The sequence below is a fragment of the Capricornis sumatraensis genome, chromosome 23, assembly GCF_032405125.1.
Source record: "Capricornis sumatraensis isolate serow.1 chromosome 23, serow.2, whole genome shotgun sequence".
NCBI lineage: Eukaryota > Metazoa > Chordata > Mammalia > Artiodactyla > Bovidae > Capricornis > Capricornis sumatraensis.
The window spans coordinates 46,835,168-46,860,613 of NC_091091.1; the positions used below are offsets into that span (position 1 = coordinate 46,835,168).

Consider the following 25,446-nt stretch of genomic DNA (forward strand, 5'->3'; position numbering starts at 1 on the left):
CTGGATGTCTGCACAGTTGTTCCCTGGTTCAGAAGATAAGAAGATGCATCTTATCTTGTAACCAGGGAGCGCCCTCACTGATTCCAGGTCCTAAGTGGGGAGTTGGGTGTGTTTTGTTTCGAACACTTACTGATGGCTGCGCTGGGTCTTTGCTGCTGTGCATGGGCTGGGCGTGGGCTTGCTCTAGTTCCAGCGTGAGGGCCTCTATTATTGCGGAGCATAGGCCCCAGGGTGGGAGGTCTTCAGTTGTTATGGCCCGTGGGTTTAGTTGCCCCAGCAGCATGTGGGATCTTAGTTCCCAGACAGGCATCCAACCTGTGTCCCCTGCATGGCAAGGTGGATTCTGAACCCCTGGACCACCAGGGAAGTCCCTCTAAGTGTGTTCGTTACTAGGAGCCTTGTAAACTCTGATGGGGGGAATGGTGGCCTCCAGGAGAGATGTCCACGTCCTGATCCTCAGAAATGTGAACGTGACCCTATTTGGAAAAAAAGGCTCCTAGCAGTTGTGGCTCAAGATCTTGAGATGAGACCAGCTGGGGTTACCCAGGTGGGGGTAAGTCCAGTGACAGGTATTCTTTAAGAGAGAGCAAAGGAGATGACAGGGACCCCAAGGAGAAGACCAGGTAAAGCGGGAGCAGAGATGCCAAGGACGCTGCCGCAGCCAAGGAGCTCCTGGAGCCACCACGGCTGAAAGGGGCAGGAAGGATGTGTCTCTTGGAGGCCACGTGGCCCTGCTGACACGTGGATTTCACACTTGAGCCGCCAAAACAGAGAATGCAGAGCTGTTGTGTCAAGCCACCAAGATAGTGGCGATTTGTGGCACAGCCACAAGAAACCCGTGCGTGGCCACATAAAGCCTCGGGTGAACTCAACCACCCCCATCCACTGACCTCTGGCACAGCTGCAGTCACTGGACTTGGCCAGCTTCTGAGGACACCCCGTTCCTGACACGGTCATGGTGCATCAGGCAAGGCTACAGGGCGAGGAGCTTTTAGGAAGCTTTACAACAAACTCAGCTGCTGGGAGTGGTTGACAAACCTCATGGCCCTATGGAGCCACGTGACCCCATGTCTGGCACCAGAGTTCTCTGCTTCTCTCTGCATCTTCCTTCTTTGTTTCCCCCTTAAGGAGCCAGACAAACAGACTGCTGGCCCTGGTAGCCTTTTCATCAATTTCCCCTGCCTGTCCCGACACAGGAAGGCCGGGAAACACTGCTCCTGGTTTCTTCTCTTTACTTCCCTGCATTGTTGTCATCACTGCCTGATCGTTGGACAGTGGGTAGAAGCCCTGCCCTGACTTTTCCCATTTGTATGAACTTGTGGGCCCTTTGAGCTCATGGGAGTGGACTTTTGTGCCAAGAGGAGCAGGACACATCATTCATTCTTGAAAATCACCAGAGGGGTTTGGACTAAAAAGTCAAGCAAAAGGGAATACTTTTTATCTTCCTTCTACTTGAGTATCAACATTGAATCTGAGCTTTGCCGCGCAGATTTGAATCTGGCCGCTGAAAGCTTGTGCAGTCTCAGCCCTCCATTCTGGGGCAGGCCAATCTGTTTTGGCCTGTGATACACATTTGGAGAGCAAGTTTTCTTTCCCTTGAAAATCTAAATGCAGGGGACTTAGGGTTTCTGGTCCAGTATGTAAGGGAGCTTGGAAGTGGTTACCCCCATCCTCACTACAAGAAGAAAAGCTGGCAGACTGAAAATCAACAACTCTTCTTAGAGTCATCGTCTCAGATCCACTGGGAAAACGCCTGCTCCCCGAATGGGAGAGACAGGAGGATACAGAGAATCACAGTTCCCTGGAGCAGAAACTGCCGCTGGAACCACTACCTGACTCCTTTTAACTAGCACTTTCAACAGAAAATTACAAGGTGTCTCAGAGGCAAAAGACACAGTTCAAAGAATCAGAACATCAGATCTGGACTTGGACATATGATTTTAGAATGATCAGACCGGGCATTAGTATGTCATGATTAACATGTTAAGGGCACTAATGGAAAGAATAGACTTTATGGAAGACCAGTGTGTCAGGATGGCCGAGTGGACAGAGGACGAGATGGTTGGATGGCATCACCGACTCAATGGACATGAGTTTGAGTAAACTCCGGGAGGTGGTGAAGGACAGGGAAGTCTGGCGGGCTGCAGTTCATGGGGTCACCAAGAGTAGGACATGACTGAGCACCTGAACAACAGCCATGGGGGAAGAATAGGTAATATAAGCAGAAAGATGGGAGCTCTCAGAAAGAATCAAAGAGAACAATGCTAGAAATTCCAGAACACTTGCAGCATGAAGAATGCCTTTGGTCTCATCAATAGACTGGACATGGTCGAGGTAAGATCAGTGAGCTTGGAACATCTAACTACATTTGCATGTGCAAGGGTCTTGGACCACTGTCGGAAGTACGGGCTTCCATCCTTGAGATCTGGCCCACTAGCTGTTTGCCTCTCCACCCACCTGTAGCCTGACTGTGCGCTGGGGTGGCAGTGAGCTCTGCCCCAATTAAGGCCTCAATCTTTTGCTCAGAGATGAACCCAGTTCTTACCTTCCTGCCTTCTTTCCTCTGTCCAAAAGAATTTACTTTGATGATGCCCATGTGTTTAACACAAAATAGAAATCAGTATTTTTCTGCACGAGAGAAACAGACAACTTTTCAAAATCATTCCCTACCACGGGCATCCTTTTCTAGTGCTCCCTCTGATCTTTGAGGGGATCCGAGAGGCCCTTTTGTGTCCTGATGGAAGAATTATTATGTTGATGAGGTTTCCAGCTTTGATGATTCACTACTATTAATCTTTGTTTCAAGCACAATCTTTTTGAGTGCACCAGGATGCAAAACCTAGTGGAGATGCGGTGATGAGCTCTGAACGGGGCCTTTTACCAGAATCAGAATCAGGGTCGGAACAGTAAGCATTTGTGAGGACACCTGAGCTCAGAGTTCCTGATGTCGTATCCCATGCTCTTCTCTCATCCTGAGACTATCTGATATTGTTCACTTCCTTCAGCTTGAAACATCCTTGAATCATCCCATGAAGAGTCAAGTGTTCTGTTCTTAACCATTTCCTGGGGAGGATGAGATGGATTCCAACTTATCACGATTCTTTCATTTAAAATATATAATAGATCTCTGCATTTCAGAGAAACATAACTAGATTTTTACAGGTAGACACTCTGTCTCCTGATATTCACTGCTAAGATTACATTTAATCTTATAAATATATTTTTAACCTCCTGGTCCATTTTTACCTTTATCTTGGTACTTTTCTTATGAAACAAATAGAGTTTCATAGAAGCAAATATGTCTTTCTCCGTTCAGTTCAGTTCAGTCACTCAGGCATGTCCGATTTTTTGTGACCCCATGGACTGCAGCACACCAGGCTTCCCTGTCCATCACCAACTCCTGGAGCTTGCTGAAACTCATGTCCATTGAGTCAGTAATGCCATCCAGCCATCTCATCCTCTGTCGTCCCCTGCTCCTCCCACCTTCAATCTTTCCCAGCATCAGGGTCTTTTCCAATGAGTCAATTCTTCACATCAGGTGGCCAGAGTATTAGAGCTTCAACTTCAGCATCAGTCCTTCCAATTACTATTCAGGACTGATTTCCTTTAGAATTGAATGGTTTGATCTCCTTGCAGTCCAAAGGACTCTCAAGAGTCTTTCTATCTTTAGATGAATATGGAGGTATAAACATATGTTTAGAAAAATATAAAATGTACTCAACTGATTACTAAGCAGAAATTCCCTTGAAATCCTAAGGTTAAAAACCAAAGAACATAAAATATATTCATCAATAAAGAAATGTAAGCCCACTGACAAATTTCCATTAGAACCAGTGGTATTATCCTTTTTTTATGGAGTTGGTGGAACATTCTAAGTTGTGTGGGCTTATTAACATCCTTTTCTTTCTATCACTTAAAAAGATAAAATAAAAATAAGAGACAGAGGCTGTTATTCTGGCCAGTAGCCTAAGTCCTTTATTTTTTTCAATTAAACTTTTTATTTTGTGTTGGAGTATAACTGATTAACAACGTTGTGATAGTTTCAGGTGGACAGCAAAGGGACTCAGCCACACACACACATGTATCCATTCTCCCCCAAACTCCCCTCCCACCCAGGCTGCCTCATGACATTGGGCAGAGTCCCCATGCTATACAGTAGGTCCTTGTTGGTTATCTCTTTTAAATATAGTAATGGGTACATGTTTATCCCAAACTCCCTACTATCCATTCCCCTTCCCCTCCCCACTGGCACCCATAAGTTCATTCTCTAAGTCTGAGTCTGTTTCTTGGGGCTTCCCAGGTGGTGCTAGTGGTAAAGAATCCAGCTGTCAATGCAGGAGATGCAAGAAATATAGGTTCGATCTCTGGGTCGGGAAGATTCCCTGGAGAAGGAAGTGGCAACTCACTGCAGCGTTCTTGCCTGGAAAAAAATCCATGGACAGAAGAACCTGGTGGTCTACAGTCCACGGGATTGAGAAGAGTTGGACACGACTGACTGAGCACAATATAAATGGACAGACTTCTGCAAGCAAGTCTGTATAGATAGTGGATCACAGTTCCCACTGGACAAAATGCGTATTTGTAATGACGTAGAATTTCATCGTCACCTTATAGTCACTCAATTTTCAGTTACTGGTAGATGATTTTGTTGTATGTCCCCTGGCTCATCTATGCAATTATATCTGCACCAGAGAGTAGTAGGATCATTCTTAATTTACAAACATAAGTCAGGTACTTTCTGGCCCCTTTATAAGGTTAATTAAGGTGTTTCCAACTAGAAATCTGAAAATCTTATCAATAGGATGTGTCTTAGTTATGAAGGAGTACAAAACTGAAATGCAGTGAAATGTATGTGCTCTGAAAGATTAATGCATAGCGCTAGATTGGAGCTGGGGGCCTGGTCCCAGTGGAGTTGCTTGGAGAAACACAGCTGGCAGTGCTGGGGTAGAGAGAGGACCATGGGGGTGGGGGGGGCCGAGAAGTGGGGCCCCTGCTGAGCAGTGTGAACTTTTATACATGGAACTCAAAAGTTTTATATAGAAATTGGAATTTGAGATGAACATCCTTCAGGTCTAGGGAGGTTTTGAAGTCCTAGGCAGGGAACAGAACTCAGCGCAGGCAGGAAATAAAGACATTTCCATATCTCAGAGAGGAATGAAAGTCGCATGATATCCCTGTTGTGAAATTGTAGAGGAGAATGATCAAAAGCTTTGGAAAGGATTAAAAATAGGAGGGCAAAAGAGAGTGGTGTGAAATTGTAGCTTGTAAACACTGGCGAGTCAGAGCTGGAAGTGAACAGCTCATCCTTGGCCTTTGATGTAGCTTGCCTTTGTTACGTGGCTCGGAGTTGTCAGCCAAAAATATCCTCATTACCCAGAACCAGGGGACACTCACAGATGAGAGGCTGCAAAACGTGGAAGTTTTGGTGCGTCTATCTAAATGCGCCCCCTCTTACTCTCTGCATGTATTTAGCATTTCTTTTCAGACAGATCGATTGTGGAAGCAATGTCTTTTTTTGGCTAATGAAATAAAACAGGCTATTTCATCTTCCTGGATAATTGCATGCATTTATGATGGTGATATTCGCTAGTTATCTCAGGCCCCCATTCGAGAGTGCTCACTTTGTTTGCAGGCGCCGAGTTTCACACTGAAAGTGGCAGTGGTGTTTCCATACCTTAAACCTTGTTAGGTGACTGTTCTGTACCTTTCTGATGCCTTATGTACAATAAACATTTTGAAGTGTAGAGATTTCTCATAAAGAAATGTAACTGTAATAGCCGTGTTTATGCTCATCTGAAAATAGTCTACAATATGTAGAATTAGGGCTTTCCTGGTGGCTCCATGGGTAAAGAATCCGCCTCCAATGCAGGAATCTCAGGAGAGGCAGGTCCAGTCCCTGGGTGGGGTCGATCCCCTGGAGGAGCACATGATGACCCACTGCAGTATGCTTGCCTGGAAAATACCCTGGACAGAGGAGCCTGGCGGGCTACCACCCATACGGTGGCAAAGAATTGGACGTGACCAAGCACATGTAGAATTAGCCCGTTGCTGATCGGCTGACCAGCCTTCCTGTCCATCAGTGCTGTACACAAGGTGTTTTATTAAGCAGTGACGGTTTTCTTACTGTGTTTTGGAAGGTCTGTCTAGAACAGCACTTTCCAATAGAAATTTCCTGATGATGGAGATGCTCTTATGTCCACTCACTATGCTACACAGTGGCCCTGGCTCCATATGGCTACTGAGCCCTCAGAGTGTGTGGCAAGTGTAATTGAGGAAGTGAATTTGTAACTCCATTCAACTTTAAGTAAGTTGACTTTTCTCTTTTATGAGTACATATGATCTGTGGCTATTGTGTCCAGTCAAGTCACCACACTACGTTGCCTTCTTACGGCTCTTGGTGACTGAGGCCAGACCCAGCGTGCTTTAAATCCTGTTGATGATGCTTATTTCCACATGAATTTTCTCCCACTTCTAATGAAATTATGTGGTTAAGAATGGTTAAGAGTTCACGTCTTTGGGTGATGCTTTGTTGTAACTGAAAGCAGGTAACTTTCAAATGGCAGAAGTAGATTTAAGCCATCATGGCTTTTTTATCTTTTAATTTTTAAAGATGTTTTGCCAGGCATTTTTTTTCTTTTTATTTTATTAAAATATAGTTGATGTGCAGTGTTGTGTTAGCTTCAGATGTACAGCATAGATTCTTTCCCATTATAAGTTGTTACAAGATTTTGAGTTCAGGTCCCTGTGCTACACAATAGGCCTCATTGGTTATCTATTTAAATGTGGTGTAGATACACAATGGGCTACTACTCAGCCATAAAAAATGAAAATTTGCAACAATGTGGATGGACCTAGAGATTATACTACACTAAATAAATCAGATTGAGAAAGATAAATATTATATGATACCATTTATATGTGGAATCAGGGGGAAAAATGATAGAAATGAACTTATTTCCAAAACAGAAATAAATTCACAGACATAGAAAACAAACTTAAGGTTACCAAAGGGGAAACATAGTGGGAGAAGGATAAATGGGAATTTGAAATTAGCATATACATGCTACAGTATTTAAAGTACAGAAAACTTATTCATTAGAATTTCTTTCCCCCACCCCCCAAAAAATGGAGAGCAATGTAAGTGGTTTCTGCATTTCATATGGATTTATGGTTCAGATCCAAAGAGTTGGGTCTGTTTGTCTTTAACACAAGTTGAAGAATTGTGAATTTTTAATGTGCATGTGATACCTTTTATAGAACTGGTTTCTTAAGATAGTGTTGTGGTTTGATTTCTTTCAGAATTTCTACAAAGAGATTGAAAGGGAAGAAATGTATATACGGTACGTGAGCATCAGGCTTCTCTACACCCTTGACCTGTTGATGATAATTGCTCTCTGGCAAATCCATGCTAAAAGTATTTTATAACCATAGGAGTTTATCCTGTAGAAAATCGTAAAGGCTGGAGTTTGAATTTGGTGGAGATCCTGGAAGTATTGTCAAGCCTAGGGCAGTGTGTCCAGGCTGATGTGGAGATTTGGGGGTGAAGGGGGGTCATACTTAGTCAGCTCAGAAGCAAATTATTGCAAAGGGTTTTTGTTCCTCTTGACTGACCCTTATAGCAAAAGGCACCACTACAGATTTTAGCATTTCACAGAAAGTCGTATGACCAAATGAGAATCTAGTTTTAACGTCCATCAGAAATAGGACAATATTATACATTTTCAGTCTATTCTAACCTGGATACCAAATTCTCAATTTTGTATTTTCTGCTGGATTTTTCTGCTTCACTTGCCTTTTTCTCTAGGATGTTGGACTATGATTGATACCCTCTCCATATTGGTCTCTTTCAGTGGCCGTGTCAAATTTTAGCAAGATTACCCCTTAGAAGACCAGAATAATTACATGATCCACACAGCATTAGTGTTTAATGATGGATTAGTTACATTCAACATGGTTTTCTTTCTCTCTTTTCAAGTCTCTATTTATTTGTATAAAGAGTAAACAAAGGCATGATTTTCTAACTTTTGGTTTCTGAGACTTTTTAACTTTCTCCGTTAAAATCAATACATGTGAATATAATGAACTTTGGGGAAAACAATCAGTTTCTTTTATCCAAATGTAGGTTACTTTGTATTAAAAAGCCTCCTTTTTTATGGCAGAAGAATTCTTTTGATCACATTCACTATGATCACTAGAGCTCTTGATTCTTATGGATCTGTATTTTTATGGATTTTGTGTGTGTATTCGGACTCAATAGACATGTGAGAAATCGCAATGAAACATTGTGTCAGCTCATTTCATATGTATGGAGAAAAGTCTGGAAAAGATGAGAAAGCATGAGAAAGCTTGAAGCACAATTGCGCCTTCTTGGGCCATCTTCAGTTTTGTCCTGAAAAGAGAATACTTAAATTTTAAAAAATATATCTATTGTTTATTACTCTGGTTGATTTTTCTTAATGCTTTGTGTACCAGAAGCTTCCAAGGCATTATGTATTGTGAACTTTGTAAAAAGAAAGCATAGCGATGATTTACTGTTGAAGTAGAATTTTGCTGTTGCAGTTCTCAACACAAATTATTTCGTGACGCTTTCAGAATATCCCTGTGTTTTATCATCTCAGGTATTTGTACAAGCTCTGTGACCTGCACAAGGAATGTGATAACTACACTGAAGCCGCCTATACCTTACTCCTCCATGCAAAGCTTCTGAAGGTAGTAAAATTTACATATACTTTTATGATCCTGTTCTTATAAATTATAAGATCGTTTAATATTTGATTTTTCCCATGACAAATTTTTAGTAAACCTGTAACTTAAGAGTTTATGGATATTGACTCAATGTAGTGACATTAACAAAGAGAGTTAGAAAGTACTTTGATTATAGATTTGACTCCACTGAATGCAAATTTGACAAGATGTCAGAATGAGTTATCACCGAGCATCTTAAATACCGATCATTAGTCTGTCAGCTTGCAGTGAGTTAGGGACTCTCTTTTTCTTCGTTCCTATCAACAGGACCCAGTAATGCTGGAGAGCAACATCAATAAGAAGGAATTTCTGTGTTAGAACAGCTAGGAGGATGAGCCCACTGCTTGTAACTTTAGAAAACAGTGTAGGGACCAGATCTTGACTTCTCTCTCCCTGTGCTCCAAGGGCATCCATGGAGGTCTCCTGTTGGTCTATCAGTGCTTATTAGACCTCCCGCCTGACTCTCCTGGGGGTGTTGCTCCTGAGCTTGAGTCTGGCTTGACAGCTTTCAGTTCTCAGTGATCATTTTGTTATGTAGATAGCTGTGGACATTGGTGTGTGTGTGTGTGTGTATGTGTGTGTGTGTGTTGCCATAATATATTCATGTTCTTCCCCATGTCCAGTTTCAGCCCAGTTAGTCTTACAGAGTGAACTCACAGTAAATAGCTGGGTGGAAGTTTGTATTGGTGGATGAAAAGACAGAAGTATGGGTGGATGGATGTATGTGTGGATGGATGGAGGGATGGCTGTGTGGATGGGTGGATATGTGGATGAATGGTGGGACGAGTGGGTGGATGGATGGGTGTGGGTGGATGGCTCTCTGGGTGAGTAGTTGGATAAACGAGGAAATTTCTTTACAACTTCTAGTTTTATATTTTAAAACCTTAGCAAGTCACTAGATCATCTTTCCCATTATATTCTCATAAAAAGTTGAAAAATTACAAACTAGATAAAGAGGAAGAGGTATGAGAATTAGAATTAAGTTGTGTCTCCGTGTAAAGACTACTCATTCAAGAAATCCTGTGTCTAAACTCAAGCCAGTTCCCCCTCTTACCGTCTGAGCCACCAGACAAGCCTGAATGGAAGGAAACCAGGTGAGATTATGCTAAAGATGCACAGTGTCTGTTGATGATGAGAGGAACAAGGCAGAGGCCACGTCAGGCAGCGAACCTCCAGCAAGAATCTCCCAGCCCCTGGTCCAGTCCTGAGCTCTCCAGTCACTTGCATGACGCGTATAAAAAGAAGCTGGATTGTGGAGATTTACCTCCGCCTGAAAACGAGAGTCCGTTCCAAATCAAGTGCAGTAAGACTCGGTTCAGACTGAACCTCATCTCTAGTCATCCGTGGTAGCCCTTTGGTTTGCACCACATAAAACTCTGCCAAGGAACGTCATTTCTGAAGCTAGGAATTCCAGCTGGGTCACTGCACACCAGCTGTCCCACTTTGAATTCTAACGGCTTTCATTTGTTAGAAACCCAAATTTTAGTAACAAGGCCATATTGAAACTACAGAAATATTTCTTTTACACCAGGGAAATTAAAACGGGGTTGACAAGCTGCTCGGGCACCCATGCTCTCTCTCATCGTACATAAACTTTTCTGTTGTGTGTGAATGTGTATGTGTGTGTAAAGTATAATAATTTATACTTACATTTAATAATTACATTTATTCAGCACAGTCGGGTTTTTCACAAATGGTTCAAGGATGTTTCACAAACCAAATCAGTCGGCGCATTTCCATTATCTTTTTCACTGGGGTTTTGAATTTTCCAGTTAAATACACATAATTGCTCTCCATATCTTTTACATCATTACATTTTGCAATTTTTCCTAAATATGTTTTGATATTGCAGTAAATGGGAATTCATGCTGGTTAATCAGCACACTAAAGAACGTTACTTGTATCTTTATGAAAATTATTCACCATGATTGATATAGTCTTGTTCGTGAAGTAAAAATCCTCAAATAGGATCTTCTATTTTGGTTAAGGCTATTTAAAAAAAAAAAAAAAAGCAATAAAAACGTCAGCCTTTAGCCTTTAGCAGTGAAGTTATTTCATCTTAATGTTTAAAGGGAAGGTGAAAAGCATAACTCCTTTTGGTGTTTAAAAATTTTTAGGTGATTTTAAACTCCAAGGAAGTTGTATGACCTCTGAACTTTCTTAGTCCTCTTATTGTAGTTACAGTTCGGAATCATGCACAATTCTACGGCTCAGAAAAGTCAAAATGTGGCCCCGTGGTCAAGATGCCACAGTCAGTTGAGTTTGGAACTCTAGGTTGTGGTTGGGCTACACACGTCTCGTTTGAAGGTGGAAAACATGCAGGAGCCTAAGGCTTCTCATACTTACTTGACAGCCCGGGACCTGGGGAGCCCTTCTGGCCCTGTGCCCTGCACCCTGTGCCTTGGAGCCCTGGGGTCCAGCCTGGGGCACTCCTGGGGTGCTCCGGAGCCCCTCTGCCTTCCGGAAGGTGGAGGGAGTATGTGCTGTGAGCACCAGCCTCTTAGGGAGCCCAGCGTGCTCCCCAGGCCTCTCCTCCCCACTTTTGCAGGCCTGTCCCTCGGGCTTTTCCCCTGCCCCAGTGATTCCTGTCCATTTGTCATGCCCCCTAAAATGTGGCCCCGTGGCTCGTCCCATTGCTCCATATGTGGCCTTGCCAACCCTGAATCTGGTGCCCCCCACCTGGTGGGGTACTCTACCCCAACTGCGGTCCAGGCAGCCTGCAAGCTGCTGCTTTCTTGGCAGAATCCCCCCTGTCTTCTCATAAGACCGGGTCAGACGTCACCTCCTGAGTCCAACCGACGAGCAAGCCCATCCCGATTCTTTACTCCAGGAAGCCTCCCCAGACCTCTTGTCCTGCCTCCTGCCCTTAGAAAGTGAAAGTGAAAGTCACTCAGTTGTGTCTGACTCTTTGTGACCCCATGGACTATACAGTCCATGGAATTCTGTAGGCCTGAATACTGGAGTGGTAGTCCTTCCCTTCTCCAGGGCATCTTCCCAACCCAGGGATCAAACTGGGGTTTCCTGCATTGCAGGCGGATTCTTTACCAACTGGGCTATCAGGGAAGCCCATAATGACTGTGACGTGTTTCCTGCAGACTTACTTCTGGTGGTTCAGATAGTAAAGACTCTGCCTGCAGTGCAGGAGATGCAGGAGACACAGGTTCAATCCCTGGGTTGGGAAGATCCCCTGGAGAAGGAAAGGCAACCCACTCCAGCATTCTTGCCTGGAGAATCCCATGGACAGAGGAGCCTGGCAGGCTACAGTCCATGGGGTCGCACAGAGCTGGACATGACTGAGCTACTAACACTTTCTTTTGCACTTCCATTGTGTACCACTGCTGTAGTGTGTAATGGCACTCACCCTTGACCTGGTGCCTTGCACAGTGTTGTTGTTTAGTTGCTCAGTTGTGCCTGACTCTTCTCTATGGACTATAGCTTGTCAGGCTCCTCTGTCCATGGTGGGATTCTCCAGGCAAGAATACTGCAGTGGGTTGCCATTTCCTCCTCCAGGGGATCTTTCCAACCCAGGGATCAAACTTGTGTCCCCTGCGTTGGCAGGAGGATTTCTTACTGCTGAGCCACCCGGGAAGCCCATGCCTTGCACATAGTAGGTCCCCACCAAATGGTGAAGTTTATTGAACTTCACATTCAGCGCCATGGATTTGCTGAGCATAAGTTCAGGAGTTTAGGTGTTAAATGACCTCACCTTCACCTCCGCTCCTCGCCGAGACCTCTGTGTGTCCTTGCTTGGTACCCTAAGTCCTCCGTCACATCTGCAAACAGCAGCTGAGCCCTGAGTTGTTGGGATCCACGTGCCTTCTGCTGTTGATTAAAACACTGAGCAGCACAGGAGCCGGGCCAGTGCCCGGGGAAGCCCCCCTTGAGGCAGCCACAAATCACCCAGGGCCTCATTCATCTGGAAGGTTCCCAGGTTTCATCAGCAAGCTGACAGTTCCAGAACCTGCTGGGTTTCTCTTCTGTGTGAATCTTGACCAGTTTTGCCTTCCTCAGGTGTTTTCTCATCTTGAGGCCTCTGCACAGAGGTTCTGTGTGCAATTCCAGGCCTGAAAGTCTGACGAGAGCTGCTCCAGCGGTGCCCGGAATCACGGCTGGAACGCTGCCCTGAATTCCGGGCTTCCTGTGCTTTCTGAGTCCAGGGGAGGGATAGGTTGCAACGGCCGGGCCTCCCAAAGCACCGCTCACGCTTTGCTTTTGCCTCAGTGGTCGGAGGACGTGTGCGCGGCCCACCTCACCCAGCGGGACGGGTACCAGGCGACGACCCAGGGGCAGCTGAAGGAGCGCCTCTACCAGGAGACCATCCACTACTTCGACAAAGGCAAGGTAAAAAAAGGAAAGAAAAATGCAGGCTTTCTGTTGTTTTCTTTCTTCTGCGCACCTTCCTGCCATGTTGTAAACACATTTTTTTTTAACACGTGGTGTTTGTGGAACCAGAAATTTGTTGCAGATTGTGTATCTGAAAGCTTTGTGCATGGCCCTCCAGCTGGTGCTTCTAAGTAGAAATCCTACCAAAAAAAAAAAAAAAATAATCACCCTTTTGTAGATGCTCTGCTCAAAGACTGAGCCCAAGGATTTGGGGGAATTTGGGCTTCCCAGGGGGCACTACTGGGTAAAGAACCCAGGGCAAGTGGCAACTCACTTCTGTATTCTTGCCTGGCGAATCCCATGCACAGAGGAGCCTGGCGGGCTGATGATACACAGGGTCACAAAGAGTCGGCTGCGACTGAAGCCACTGAGCACATGCGCACTGGCTGTGTTACAGCTAATGCGTTCCTTTGACAGTTTGAGTTTTTCTGTTGTCACTGAAACATTAGTCCCGTGTCAAGACCAATGCTGCTCTTGTTGATGGCTTCTCTGTTAATTGGCTCAAACAAAATTATTTAACCGTTGACCTCTACTAAAAGGAAACCTGCCATCCTTTTAATCAGGCAGCAATAGGTCTCATCACTGTAGTTCATGTAATTCAGATAACTAGTAACTATTTTTAAAAAGGTGGGAGGCTCCTTAGGTCTTCCTGGCACTTTCAATGCAGGGAGTGCAGGTTCAAGCCCTGGTTGGGAAACTAAGATCCCTTGTGCTGCTGCCAATAAATAAATAAATTAATTAGCAGACACTTTAAGGGGGGAAAAAAGCTGGGGGTGGTGGGTGCCTTCAGTTCAGAAGTTTGGTTTGTTGTTTGTTTGTTTTTTTTTAATTTTTTTTTTAATTGAAGGATAATTGCGTTACAGAATTTTATTGTTTTCTGTTTTCTGTCAAACCTCAACATGAATCAGCCATAGGTATACATATGTCCCCTCCCTTTTGAAGCTCCCTCCCATCTCCCACCCCATCCCACCCCTCTAGATTGATACAGAGCTCCTGTTTGAGTTTTCTGAGCCACACAGCAAATTCCTGTTGGCTATCTATTTTACACATGGTAATGTAAGTTTCCGTGTTACTCTCTCCATACAGCTCGCCCTCCCTTCCTGTCTTCCCATGTTCAGGTCTGTTCTCTATGTCTGTTTCTCCACTGCTGCCCTGTAAATAAATTCTTCAGGACCATTTTTTCTAGAGTCCATATATATGCGTTAGAATACAATATTTATCTTTCTCTTTCTGACTCACTTCACTCTGTATAATAGATTCTCGGTTCATCCACCTCATCAGAACTGACTCAAATGCATTGCATTTTATGGCAGAGTAATATCCCACTGTATATATGTACCACAGCTTTCTTATCCATTCCTCTGTCGATGGACATCTAGGTTTCATCCATGTTCTAGCTATTGTAAATAGTGCTGCAGTGAACAATAGGCTGCTGCTGCTGCTGCTGCTGCTGCTGAGTCGCTTCAGTCGTGTCCGACTCTGTGCAACCCCATAGACGGCAGCCCACCAGGCTCCCCCGTCCCTGGGATTCTCCAGGCAAGAACACTGGAGTGGGGTGCCATTTCCTTTTCCAGTGCATGAAAGTGAAAAGTGAAAGTGAAGTCACTCAATTGTGTCCAACTCTTCGTGACCCCACGGCCTGCAGCCCACCAGGCTCCTCCATCCATGGGGTTTTCCAGGCAAGAGTACTCAAGCAGGGTGCCATTGCCTTCTCCGGAACAATGGGATACACATGTCTTTTTCCAATTTTGGTTTCCTCAGGGTATAAAATCTTCCCCAAAGCAACTTCTTAGTTGATTCTGTGCCATCAGGACTCTTAACTCATCTTAGTGGCTGAGTCATGTCCAATTCTTTGCGACCCCGTGGACTGTAGCCCACCAGGCTCCTCCATCCATGGGATGTCCTAGGCAAGAATACTGGATGGATTGCCATTTCCTTTTCCAGGGGATCTTCCCAACCCAGGGATTGAACCCAGGTCTCCTGCATTGCAGACAGATTCTTTACCGTCTGAGCCACCAGAGAAACCCCTTTAACTCATCCTAGATACCTGTTTGTCTTTTTTTTTTTTAACACTTTGAGACAAGTGAACAGGGAATTCCATGAAGGTACTTATATTCATTTCTTAGGACTGCAGTAACATAGTCCTGCCCGCTGGGCACCTTTAAATCTCAGGACTCTATGTTCTCGCTGTTCTGGAAGCTATAGAGCCTCAGCTGGGTGTTGGCAGGGCCGTGCTCTCCAAGAGAGGACAGTGCCAGGGAGAATCTGCTCCCTGCCTCCCTATTGGTTTCTGATGATGCCAGCAGTCCTTGGCATCACTGGGTATCACTCCATTGCTGGCTCCTTATTCACGGGGAGTTTTCCCTCTGTGTGTCTCCGTATGTTCTTCTAAGAACATCAGTTTGGATTTAAGGCCTATATGATCCAGTATGACTGCATCTTAATTTGATTACATCCAGAGACCCTTTTTCCATGTAAGGTCAGGTTCAAAGATCCCAGGGGTTGAGACATGCCCTTTGAGGGGACACAGTTCTAACCCCCGGCAGCACCTGTATCAGGGAAGGATGACAGCTGCTCTGTCTGTGGTGTCAACATAAACCAGACCCTTTTAAAACGATCACATGTATTTCACTTGTTCCCCTCTGTCCTTGAAACGGGATGCAAATCAAAACATTCAGAATAGCATGGGGATTGACCAGAGGCCACTTGGAAACGGTCGGGGAATTATACTTGGTCCTGTAGAGGAGCAGAATATATTTCTTTGTAGAAATGAGATGGTTTCACAGTTAAAGCCAATTATTAAGATTTTATTAGCTTAGCCAGAGAAATTCAGTTTTTCAACAAACTGCTAAGAAAGTGTGGATCCATTCATTTCCCCAGTGGCTTTCTGGCTTATAGTGTCCTAGAGAAGGAGGGTGGTCAGGTGCTATGGAGCAGGCAGAACAGGCGGCGGGACCCTGCAGAGGCCCAGGAAGCCTGAGGGCCAGAGGCCACTGGGGTTGAAGGAAGGTGCAACTCTGCTGATGGTCCCTCGGAGCTCTCACGTTCTCTGCCAGCACTGATGTCTCCGATCACATCTCGGCTCTCCTCCTCCCCTCACTCTGCATCTTCCAGCCGCACCCCCGCTTCTGGGGCCTCAGCCGTTGCAGCCTTTCCTGCCTCTGTCCAGCAGGCCTCTGCTGCCCCTGCCTTTGGTCATCTCGTCCCATCTCCGCTTAATGTCACCTCTGCTCCAACACCCATCATGCCCCCTTCTGTTCCTGTACAGCACTCACCACGATTTGCAATAATAGATAGGATACCAGCCAATCCTAAGGGAAATCAACCCTGAATATTCATTAGAAGGACTGTGGCTGAAGCTGAAGCTCCGATACTTTGGCCACGTGATGTGAAGAGCCAACTCATTGGAAAAGACTCTGATGCTGGGGAAGACTGAAGGCAGGAGAAGAAGGGGGTGACAGAGGATGAGATTATTGGATGGCGTCACTGACTTAGTGGACATGAATCTGAGCAAACTACGGGAGACAGTGAATAACAGGGAAGCCTGGCATACTACAGCTCCTGGGGTCATGAAGAGTCTGATAGGACCTAGCAGCTGAACAACAATAATTTGCACATAGATTTCTTTAGTGAGTGTCCCAATAGATCGTGAGCTCTATGAAGACCGAGACCACACCTATTAATCCTGCACATTAATCTAACTCTGAGATGGAGCTAGGCACGTAATGCTGGGGGCATTTGTTAGATGGACAGAGAAATCAATGAGAGAATGAATGAACGAACAAATGAGTGAATACTCAGCGTTTAAGGATGATTTCTGGCAGGTACGGGATGGCCATGGATGGTGAGACAGTCGGCCTTCAGTAAATAATACATGGAGGAGCCAAGTGAGTTTGCTTTTGTTTTAAGCCAGTGTATCCTCATACTGGGGGCTTTTCTGGGAGCTTAACTGGTAAAGAATCCACCTGCAATGCAGGAGACCCTGGTTTGATTCCTGGGTGGAGAAGATCCCCTGGAGGAGGGCACGGCAACCCACTCCAGTATTCTTGCCTGGAGACTCCCCATGGACAGAGGAGCCTGGCGGGCTACAGTCCATGGGCTCATAAAGAGTTGGACACGACTGAGGGACTAAGCACAGCACAGCCCAGCTTCACGTGGAGGAAAAAATGAACACATTTGGTTGAGAACAGTGGCTCTGAACCCAGACCCTCAGGAGACCTTTCAGGCTGACACTCCCGGTGGGGGGGGGGGGGGTGGGGGATGGATGAGACTGACATCATCAAGTGGGTCAAGGTCAGGGACACTGCTGGACACCCTGGAAGGCAGGTAGCTCCCTGGGTGCAGAATCATCCAGCCCAGAATGTCCGTAGTACCCGGGCTGAGAAATCCTGGTTTTGGAAAAAGCCAGTTCAAGTGATAAAGCATTCTCGGCCCAAAGACCGGGGCTGAAGGAATGTCCTCACACACTCCTGTGTTTTGGAGGAGACAGAAAGATGGTTCTGGAAAAGTGAGCGTTTGGCTCACCTGGAGTCTGGAAGGTTAACTTGATTCAACTTGTTCATCAAAGTTTAGGAGAATTGTCTTCATGGTAGCTGTTAGGGTTGTGTTGGCCAAAGAGATTGAAAAGTCACTTTTGAATACCCATAACTTCTCTGGGAGAATATTTTTTTTTAAATGTTCACTCATCCATGTGAAGCTAACATGAGGGTGAATGCAGGTGAGGGAGAAGATTTCATCTAACAAAATCTGAAGTACCTGAATGATGAGCTCTGAAGCAAAAAAAATAAAATCAATTTAGCATCAACAAGCATTCAGTTTCCTGGGAACAAAAGAACAGGAGGAAGTAGTAATCATCCGTCTTCTCTATCAGCTGGGATGGGCTGGAATCGGCTGGGGTCTCAACCTCTTGATGCTACACAGCCCAGGTGGTTCACTCACCCTGCCTGCCTGTCCTCGCTTCTGGGGACCCAGGTGAGAGCAGCCTCAAAGGGACAGTGAGTTCCTGCCTGGCCCCTACACGCTTAGCTCAGAAGAGACCCACGCACTGTGCTCTTGTGTTTCTTGTTTTCTGTTTATTTGGCTGTGCCAGGTCTTAGCTGCAGCACGTGGGATCTCTAGTTGCGGCACGTGAACTTAGTTGCACTGGGCGGGATCTACTCCCCTGAACAGGGATCCAGCCTGGGCCCCCTGGATTGGGAGCACAGAGTCTTAGCCACTGGGCCACTGGGCCATGTAGCAGCACCTGCATGTACCAGGTAAAGCGGGTAGACCACCTGTACATTTAATCAGGCAGGTGAGCCGGGGTCCTAACCAAGGGCTCTCAAGGGACAGGGAAATTACCTAAGTATATGTATGTTCTGAAAAAGGCAGCATTCACTCTAATCCCTCAATTGCACACTTCCCGCAACTGGACATGTGAAAACAGAGCAATCTCCAGAACTTGGCAATGAGCCTTGAGCCCAGTTCCTCCATAATGGAGTTTCTTTCTTGGGTTAAGGAGGGGTTGGGAACGACATGTTGCAGCCAGGCAGTGCGAGAAAAGGAGCACCAGAAATCCCGGCAGGCAAGAAGTCTGGGCAGCGGGAGGTCGCAGCAGAAGATAAAGTTCAGCATTTCGTGCCAGACACATTCGTTTAAGAAATAAGAGCAAGACATGGCCTTATTATGCCTGCCAGGTGTGGGTATATATGGTGATTTGAGAAATAACGCTCTCCTTGACTTTTCTGGAATAAGACAGTGGCTGAGGTCATTGATAAAGATGAAGAACTTGACATCGGGAAGGACTGGATGCCCACATTTCTGTTCTGCACATCCAGACTGAAATTCTTTTTTTTAAAACATTTTTATTGAAATACGGATAATTTGCAATGTTGAGTTAGTTTCAGGTGTACAGAAAAGCGATTCAGTTACACACACGCACACATATATTCTTTTTTAGATTATTTTACATTTTAGGCTATTATAAAATACTTTAGGCTATTACAAAATACCTGTGCTGTATAGTAGGTCTTTGTTGGTTATCTATCAGATATATAATAGTGTGTATGTCAGTCCCAAACTCCTGATTTATCTGTTCTCAACCCCCTCCATCCCCTTTGGTAAACATGTTTGTTTTCTCTGTCTGCGAGTCTGTTTCTGTTTTGTAAGTAAGTTCATTTGTAACATATTTTAGATCCCACTATATAAGTGATATCATATGACATTTGTCTTTATCTGACTTCATTTAGTATGATCATCTCTGGGACCATCCATGTTGCTGCAGAGGGTGTTATATCATCCCTTTTTATGGCTGAGCACTATTCCGTTGGGTTTACATACCACATCTTCCTTATCCATTTATCTGCCGATTTCTTGGGGGGAAAATATCTCAAAATGGGTGACAGGTGGCAAGTGATTCAACCCACAGAAACTGGAAGGTAGGGACCCTCCTGGCCGAGGAGCCCCAAGGAGCCAGCTCTCCTACAATGGGGGACCCTGAGCTGAGCTGTCAGCTATGAGAGTCACGGGTCCCAGGCAGCCATTAACACTTGAAATATACAACGTGCACTGGATCCTAAGGCTCAGCATGAGAAGAGGATTCTGTTATGAGCTGAATTGTGTCCCCTGGAAATTCATGTGTGGGAGCCCTGACCTTCCTGCCTCAGAGTATGACTGTGTTGGAGATGGGTTCGGATCCAGGATGGCTGATCTCCTTATCGAAGAGGGGACCTGGACACAGACACACTGAACAAGGACTCTGTGAGGATACGGCTGAGGATTTGCCTTACAGACTGAGGAGAGAGACCTCAGAGGAAACCAGCCTTCTGACAACTTGATTTTGGTTTCTAGGCTCCAGAACAGGAAGGAAATAATGTGTTTAAGGTACCCGATCTTTATTGTGCGTGTGTATGTGTGTGTATATGAGTGTGTGCTAAGTTGTGTCCTACTCTTTGCTGCAAATCTATGGACTGTAGCCCACCAGGCTCCTCTGTCCATGGAATTCTCCAGGCAAGAATACTGGAGTGGGTTGCCATCCCTTTCTGCAGGGGATCTTTCCGACCCAGGGATTGAATCCACGTCTCTGACATCTCCTGCGTTAGTAGGCAGGTTCTTTACCACACACGCCACCTGAATACTTTGTTACAGCAGCCTGTCAGATATCTCATGAATTCTGTGGTTTTGATTACCTGTTGAAATGGCAATAGTCCAGATATAGTGAATATTACTAAAATGAGGCCACTTTTTAAAAAGTGGCTACTAGAAAATCTTAAAATTGCGTGTGTGTCTTGGCTGATGTTCCGCTGGATGGTGCTGCTCTGAGCCAGACTTTGCTGTCGTTGAGGATGGTTTCTGCTAGTGCTTTCTTCCACGGACTGTTTGGAAATTAATGCTTGCCTGCCCTTCCGTTTGGGGTCCTCACTGGCAGCGGCATTGCTTACATGCCTGTTGGGATATATTCCTCACCCTAAATGAATATTTGAAAAACTGAAATAAATCTAAAAGAAATAGACTCTGACTTCACTGCTCATTCAAGACCCACATTTGAATTTTCTCCTGCATTATATTGAAATCACAAGAATTTCTTTGGTTTGATTTTACACCTGTTTTATATTAGGGGAAAAAATTCTGGTTTAAAACCATGTATTCAGCTCAGTGGTTAAAGAACCCACCTGCCAATTCAGGAGACCTAGGTTCGATCCCTGGGACAGGAAGATCCCCTGGAGTAGGAAATGGCAACCCATTCCAGTATTCCTGCATGGAAAATCCCATGGACAGAGGAGCCTGGCAGGCTGCAGTCCATGGGGTTGCAAAAAAGTTGGACATGACTTAGCAGCTGCACAACAACAATAATTCAGGTGAGAGGCCTTCATACTACAGTTGAACTTGAAGCGTAGAAATGGCTGGGCATGCAATTGTAAAATAAATGGTATCTGAACCTGGCAAAGGTGTGACTGGGGTATCGCTCCCTTGATACAGGCTGTCCCCTTGGGTGATTAAGGAAGCCTTCACTCTATCCTTAATAGGTGGGAACCTTACTCATCCAAGAGCTCATTTTCAGTGAGTGTTTTAAGTGTGTGCAGCTTTCTAGGGGAAGTAAGAACTTACAGAATCCAGTGCAGATTTGTGTCCTGGGAACTGTGCTCACAGGTGTTTAAAGGAGCCGGTGTCCATCAGATCTCTCAGACATCAGATACCAGCATCTGCGGGGATAGCCCAGGGCACCAGCATGGGACTGGGGTCGGATTATATTCAAAGTCTCTCCACCTCTGTGCTCAGAAAGCAGCAACGCTGAATGGATTTTCTGCTCCATTATATTGGACACTCCAGCTTTTGAATTAGGCTCTGTTATCTTTCTGTATTTCTTCTGCCCCAAAAAATCACTCTTTTATTTTTGCTTTTCCACTGTTTAAATGTTTTGAATGTCTTTCAGCCCAGCTCTTGGTCTTTTCATCTTTTTCTTTCTCTCCAAAAAAAAAAAAAAAGAAAGAAATGTCATTTCCATCTGTTTTCCGTTTCATTCTTCTGCCTTATTCCTTCCTGGACTAATAATTAGCCCCCACTCCTTTCTGTTCTCGTTTCACCACCCGTTTGAGCCCCTCCGGAAAGCCCGCCGCCAGGTCTTATCACGGCAGTCAAGCGTTCTGTTCCGAAGATGCTCTGAGTTGTCTGTCTTATTGTGTTTGGTTGAGGCCTAGTAATTTTCAATAAAGCTCTTAATCCAAGTACTTCACTGAAAATTACCAGGCTTCTCTATGGAGAAGCGTTGAAAATAGAAGCCCTGCTCTCAGGGAAATGGAGTCGGAGTGAGGGAGGCAGTGAACCTGATGTTCACCGCCTCAAAAACCAGGAGCCAGCCTGGCATTGGCAAAGGGGCTCATGGCTGACGGCCCACATGGTGTCTGAAGCTCTGGGACTATTTTCGACTGGAGCTCTGTCTTCTCTTCCCTTAAAATAACCTCGCCTTGACAAAGTTTGCACTTTGCCTTGTGCCCAAGTCAAAAAAAAAAAAAAAGAAAAGGAGGCATCCTACATCATCCCGTGAACTAAAAATAGGGGTTTGGAAGCAAGTTTCCACTTTTAGTGAAATGGCTGGGGTGCTTTTCTGAGTATTGGGGCTGACATTTTCTCACCCTCTGAGTTTCCTTCTTGAAAGCACAGTTGTCAGTCAGAGGAATTACAGGTACGAGCATCCCATCACCCTCTTTCTTGGTATAGTCTCAGCATTTCCAGAATTTTTGAAAATCCTGATATTTGCCAGAATCTGTTCAATTAGCAAGAATCTGGCTGGAGTGAGCATAGAGATTGTGTGTGGATTATGACCGGGCTCCCAGAAAAGAACCATTTGTGATCAGCACAGAAAAAATCGAGGTTTGGAGTTGGTGTCAACCCTGCCCCCCCATCTCCCCACCCTGCACGACCCCTCACTTGTGTTTCTGCAACCCAGTCTCCGGGGTGCCAGGTGCCACCTGCCTGCATGAATTACAGGGGGTAGGGGAGGCCAAAGGCCTGCCTCGAGCTGAGAAGTCTAGAACCAGGGCTAATGGGTGAGCAGGCAAAGCGCAAAGCCTGCCCCCTGACTGTTGCGTTGGCGGGTTCAGAGTCTACCGACCTAACAGGTATGGGAATGATTCCCCCTCCTGAGGAGGAAGGGCAGACTTCATCAGAAGGTGACTTGTAAACTGTGTCTTGGGCTTCCCTGGTGGCCCAGGGGTAAATAATCCCCCTGCGATGCAGGAGTCGCAGGAGACGCAGGCTCGATCCCTGGGTTGGGAAGACCTCCTGGAGGAAGGTATGCCAGCTCACTCCAGTATTCTTGCCTGGAGAACCCCATGGACAGAGGAGCCCAGCAGTCGGACATGACTGAAGCTACTTAGCACACAGCGCAAGCTGGGTCTTGAAGAAAGAGATGAAGCTTGCAAGGTGATAGCTGGGAGGAGCTGGGATTCTGAAGTGTGGGGGATGGGCAGGGATTCCAAAGAGTGGGAACCATTTTGATCAAGGCCAGGGCTTCCGAAGCCAGTCTGTCTATCAAGGGGGTGAGGAGGGGGTCCTGGGAGACACAGATGCAGAGAACTTGGGAGCCAGTCTGTCCACGGCCTTGCATGTCTCCTAAAGATTTGACTTGCTCCACAGTCACAAAGGGGGCTTCCGAGGTGGCACTAGTGGTAAAGAACCTCCCTGCCAGTGCAGGAGACATAAGAGACACAGGTTCAATCACTGGGCCGGGAAGATCCGCGGGAGGAGGGCATGGCAACCACTCCAGTTTTCTTGTCTGGAGAATTCCACGGACAGAGGAGCATGGCAGGCTATATAGTCCATAGGGTCGCAGAGAGCTGGACGTGACTGAAGCGACTGAGCATGCTCGCACGTAGACCCAAGGAGCCAGTGAGATTTTATGAACATAAGAAGGTTGCCTTTACTGTCCCCCTTTCAGGGAGTGATTTGGGCTCACGGTGGCAGAAGCCCGGTGGGTGGGGGGCTGGGGCAGGGGTCCAGGCCCGGGATGTGGGGGCAGTGGGGACGAGGAGAGGCAGGGGACAGCTCCAGAGGCTTGAAGTGAGCTGATTGCACAGAGTCTCTCACATGGGGTCAGCGTCAGATGTGTGCACATCTGGGGGAGCTGGGTCCCCAGCGCAGCTCAGAGGCCCGAGCACAAGCCTCCCATGGCTGCAGAGCTGACAGGAGAGCGACTTCCAGTCAGTCCGGGGAGGTTTCACTCCCTTCCAGGCAGCTCCGGCAGCTCTGAGTGTTTCGGCCCCTCTCCTGCACGTGGGAATTCTTGGTCAGTCATTGATTTTCTAGCTGACGGTCCCCACGCTTTGTGGGACATCTCTGGCCTCACTCGGCCGGTCGCACTCTCGGCCGTGGGTCTGTATCAGTCCCTCTGGTCCAGGGACATCTGTCCGTGCTTCCGTCCAAGGCAGCTCCCACCCCCTAGGCCCCGGACCTCCGGGCCCACCCAGGACATCACTCTGGCCCATGTGTCTTCTTCCCACTGGCCGCACTGTCTTCCTCTCTACTGGCTAATACATACTTGCCTGCTAAGTTCCTTCAGTTGTGTCTGACTCTTTGCAACTCTATGGACGGTAGCCCACCGGAGTCCTCCACCCGTGAGATTCTCCAGGCAAGAATACTGGAGTGGCTTGCCATGCCCTCCTCCAGGGGATCTTCCTGACCCAGGGATCAAGCCCATGTCTCCTGCATGGGCAGGCAGGTTCTTTACCACCAGCGCCACCTGGGAAGCGCGCATACTCGCCCACAACCAGGCTATTATTTCCCCCATCTTTTAAAAAAGTTATCTTTCATTCTAACTCCCCTCTCCAGCTACTGCCTGTTTCTTTTATTCCTCAAATCCTCCTCCAAGAACTGTGTGTACCCCTCCTTATGCTCTCTGAACCCACCCCATCACAGGTGCCCAGTAATTACTGCAGAGTGAGGGGTGAGTGGCAGAGTGGGTCCATTCTCCTTCTGATCAAACCACCAAGCAAAATGCAACTGTCTCTTTCAGTGCCTAGTTTAGGCTTTCTAAGGGCTTGCAGAACTACAAAGGTCCTTTATTAAAGAAAAAGGCAAAAAATCTCTTTGTTTTGTTTTGTTTTGTTTTTAAATGTTCGTTTCCTATTTTCCTCCCAGGACATTAAAACTGAGCATATCATTTTCTATTTAGACTAATAAAGACTTGCTGTGGGGCAAAGAGGAACATGCTTTTGAGGGGCAGTAATTCCTGGGTACGTGACAGTCCCAGAAGGCAGGATTCATCTTCGAGTCAGTGTGAGAAGCCTCCCATCAAGGCTTCTTAAGTCTGGCCTGAGTCCCAGATCCCACTGTGTTTTCTGTCCTACTGGAGGGCAGGCAGCCCAGCCACCTTTCTCAGGCAGCTGGTGCGGTGATGTGTGTGCTCTCAGAGAGGGTCGTGTCATTAGGTAAAACCAGGCAACTTTGGAGTAGACCTCAGTGAAAAGGCTCCATGCTGGACCTCAGAAACATCTTCAGAAAGTGTCCAGCCTTTGCTCAGATCAGTGGAAATGAAGGGAGACCAGCAAGAAGACCCAGGATGGGGCGTGGCTCAGGGAGAGAAGGAGAGGCTTAGAGAGCGGGGAGGAGCCCACAAGGAGTCTCCATTCTGTAAAGGAGAGGACTTGCTGGACCCTCTCCCTGCTGGACCACACCCCTCGGAGTCGCCATGGAGACACATCCTTCCGGAGGACTCCAGCCCCTCATCCTCAGGGGACTGGGAAGAGATGCTCACTCACATCACTCCTGCAGTGAAGCCCTCACTAACCAGGATGGAAGGCTACTTCTGGGACACCCTGGCCCCCTCGCTGCTGATGACCCTAA

General features: G+C 46.3%; 1 protein-coding gene across 2 annotated transcripts in view; it reads left to right on the top strand.

Moving 5' to 3' along the window:
* Window positions 1–25,446, top strand: part of DOCK1 (dedicator of cytokinesis 1) — a 564,920-nt gene that overhangs the window by 488,660 nt on the left and 50,814 nt on the right. For both annotated transcript variants that reach the window (XM_068961248.1, XM_068961249.1), the window contains exons 36-38: window positions 7,300–7,340; window positions 8,619–8,709; window positions 12,967–13,086. In XM_068961248.1, the coding sequence (XP_068817349.1) occupies window positions 7,300–7,340; window positions 8,619–8,709; window positions 12,967–13,086 (252 nt within the window). The remainder of the gene's footprint in view (window positions 1–7,299; window positions 7,341–8,618; window positions 8,710–12,966; window positions 13,087–25,446) is intronic.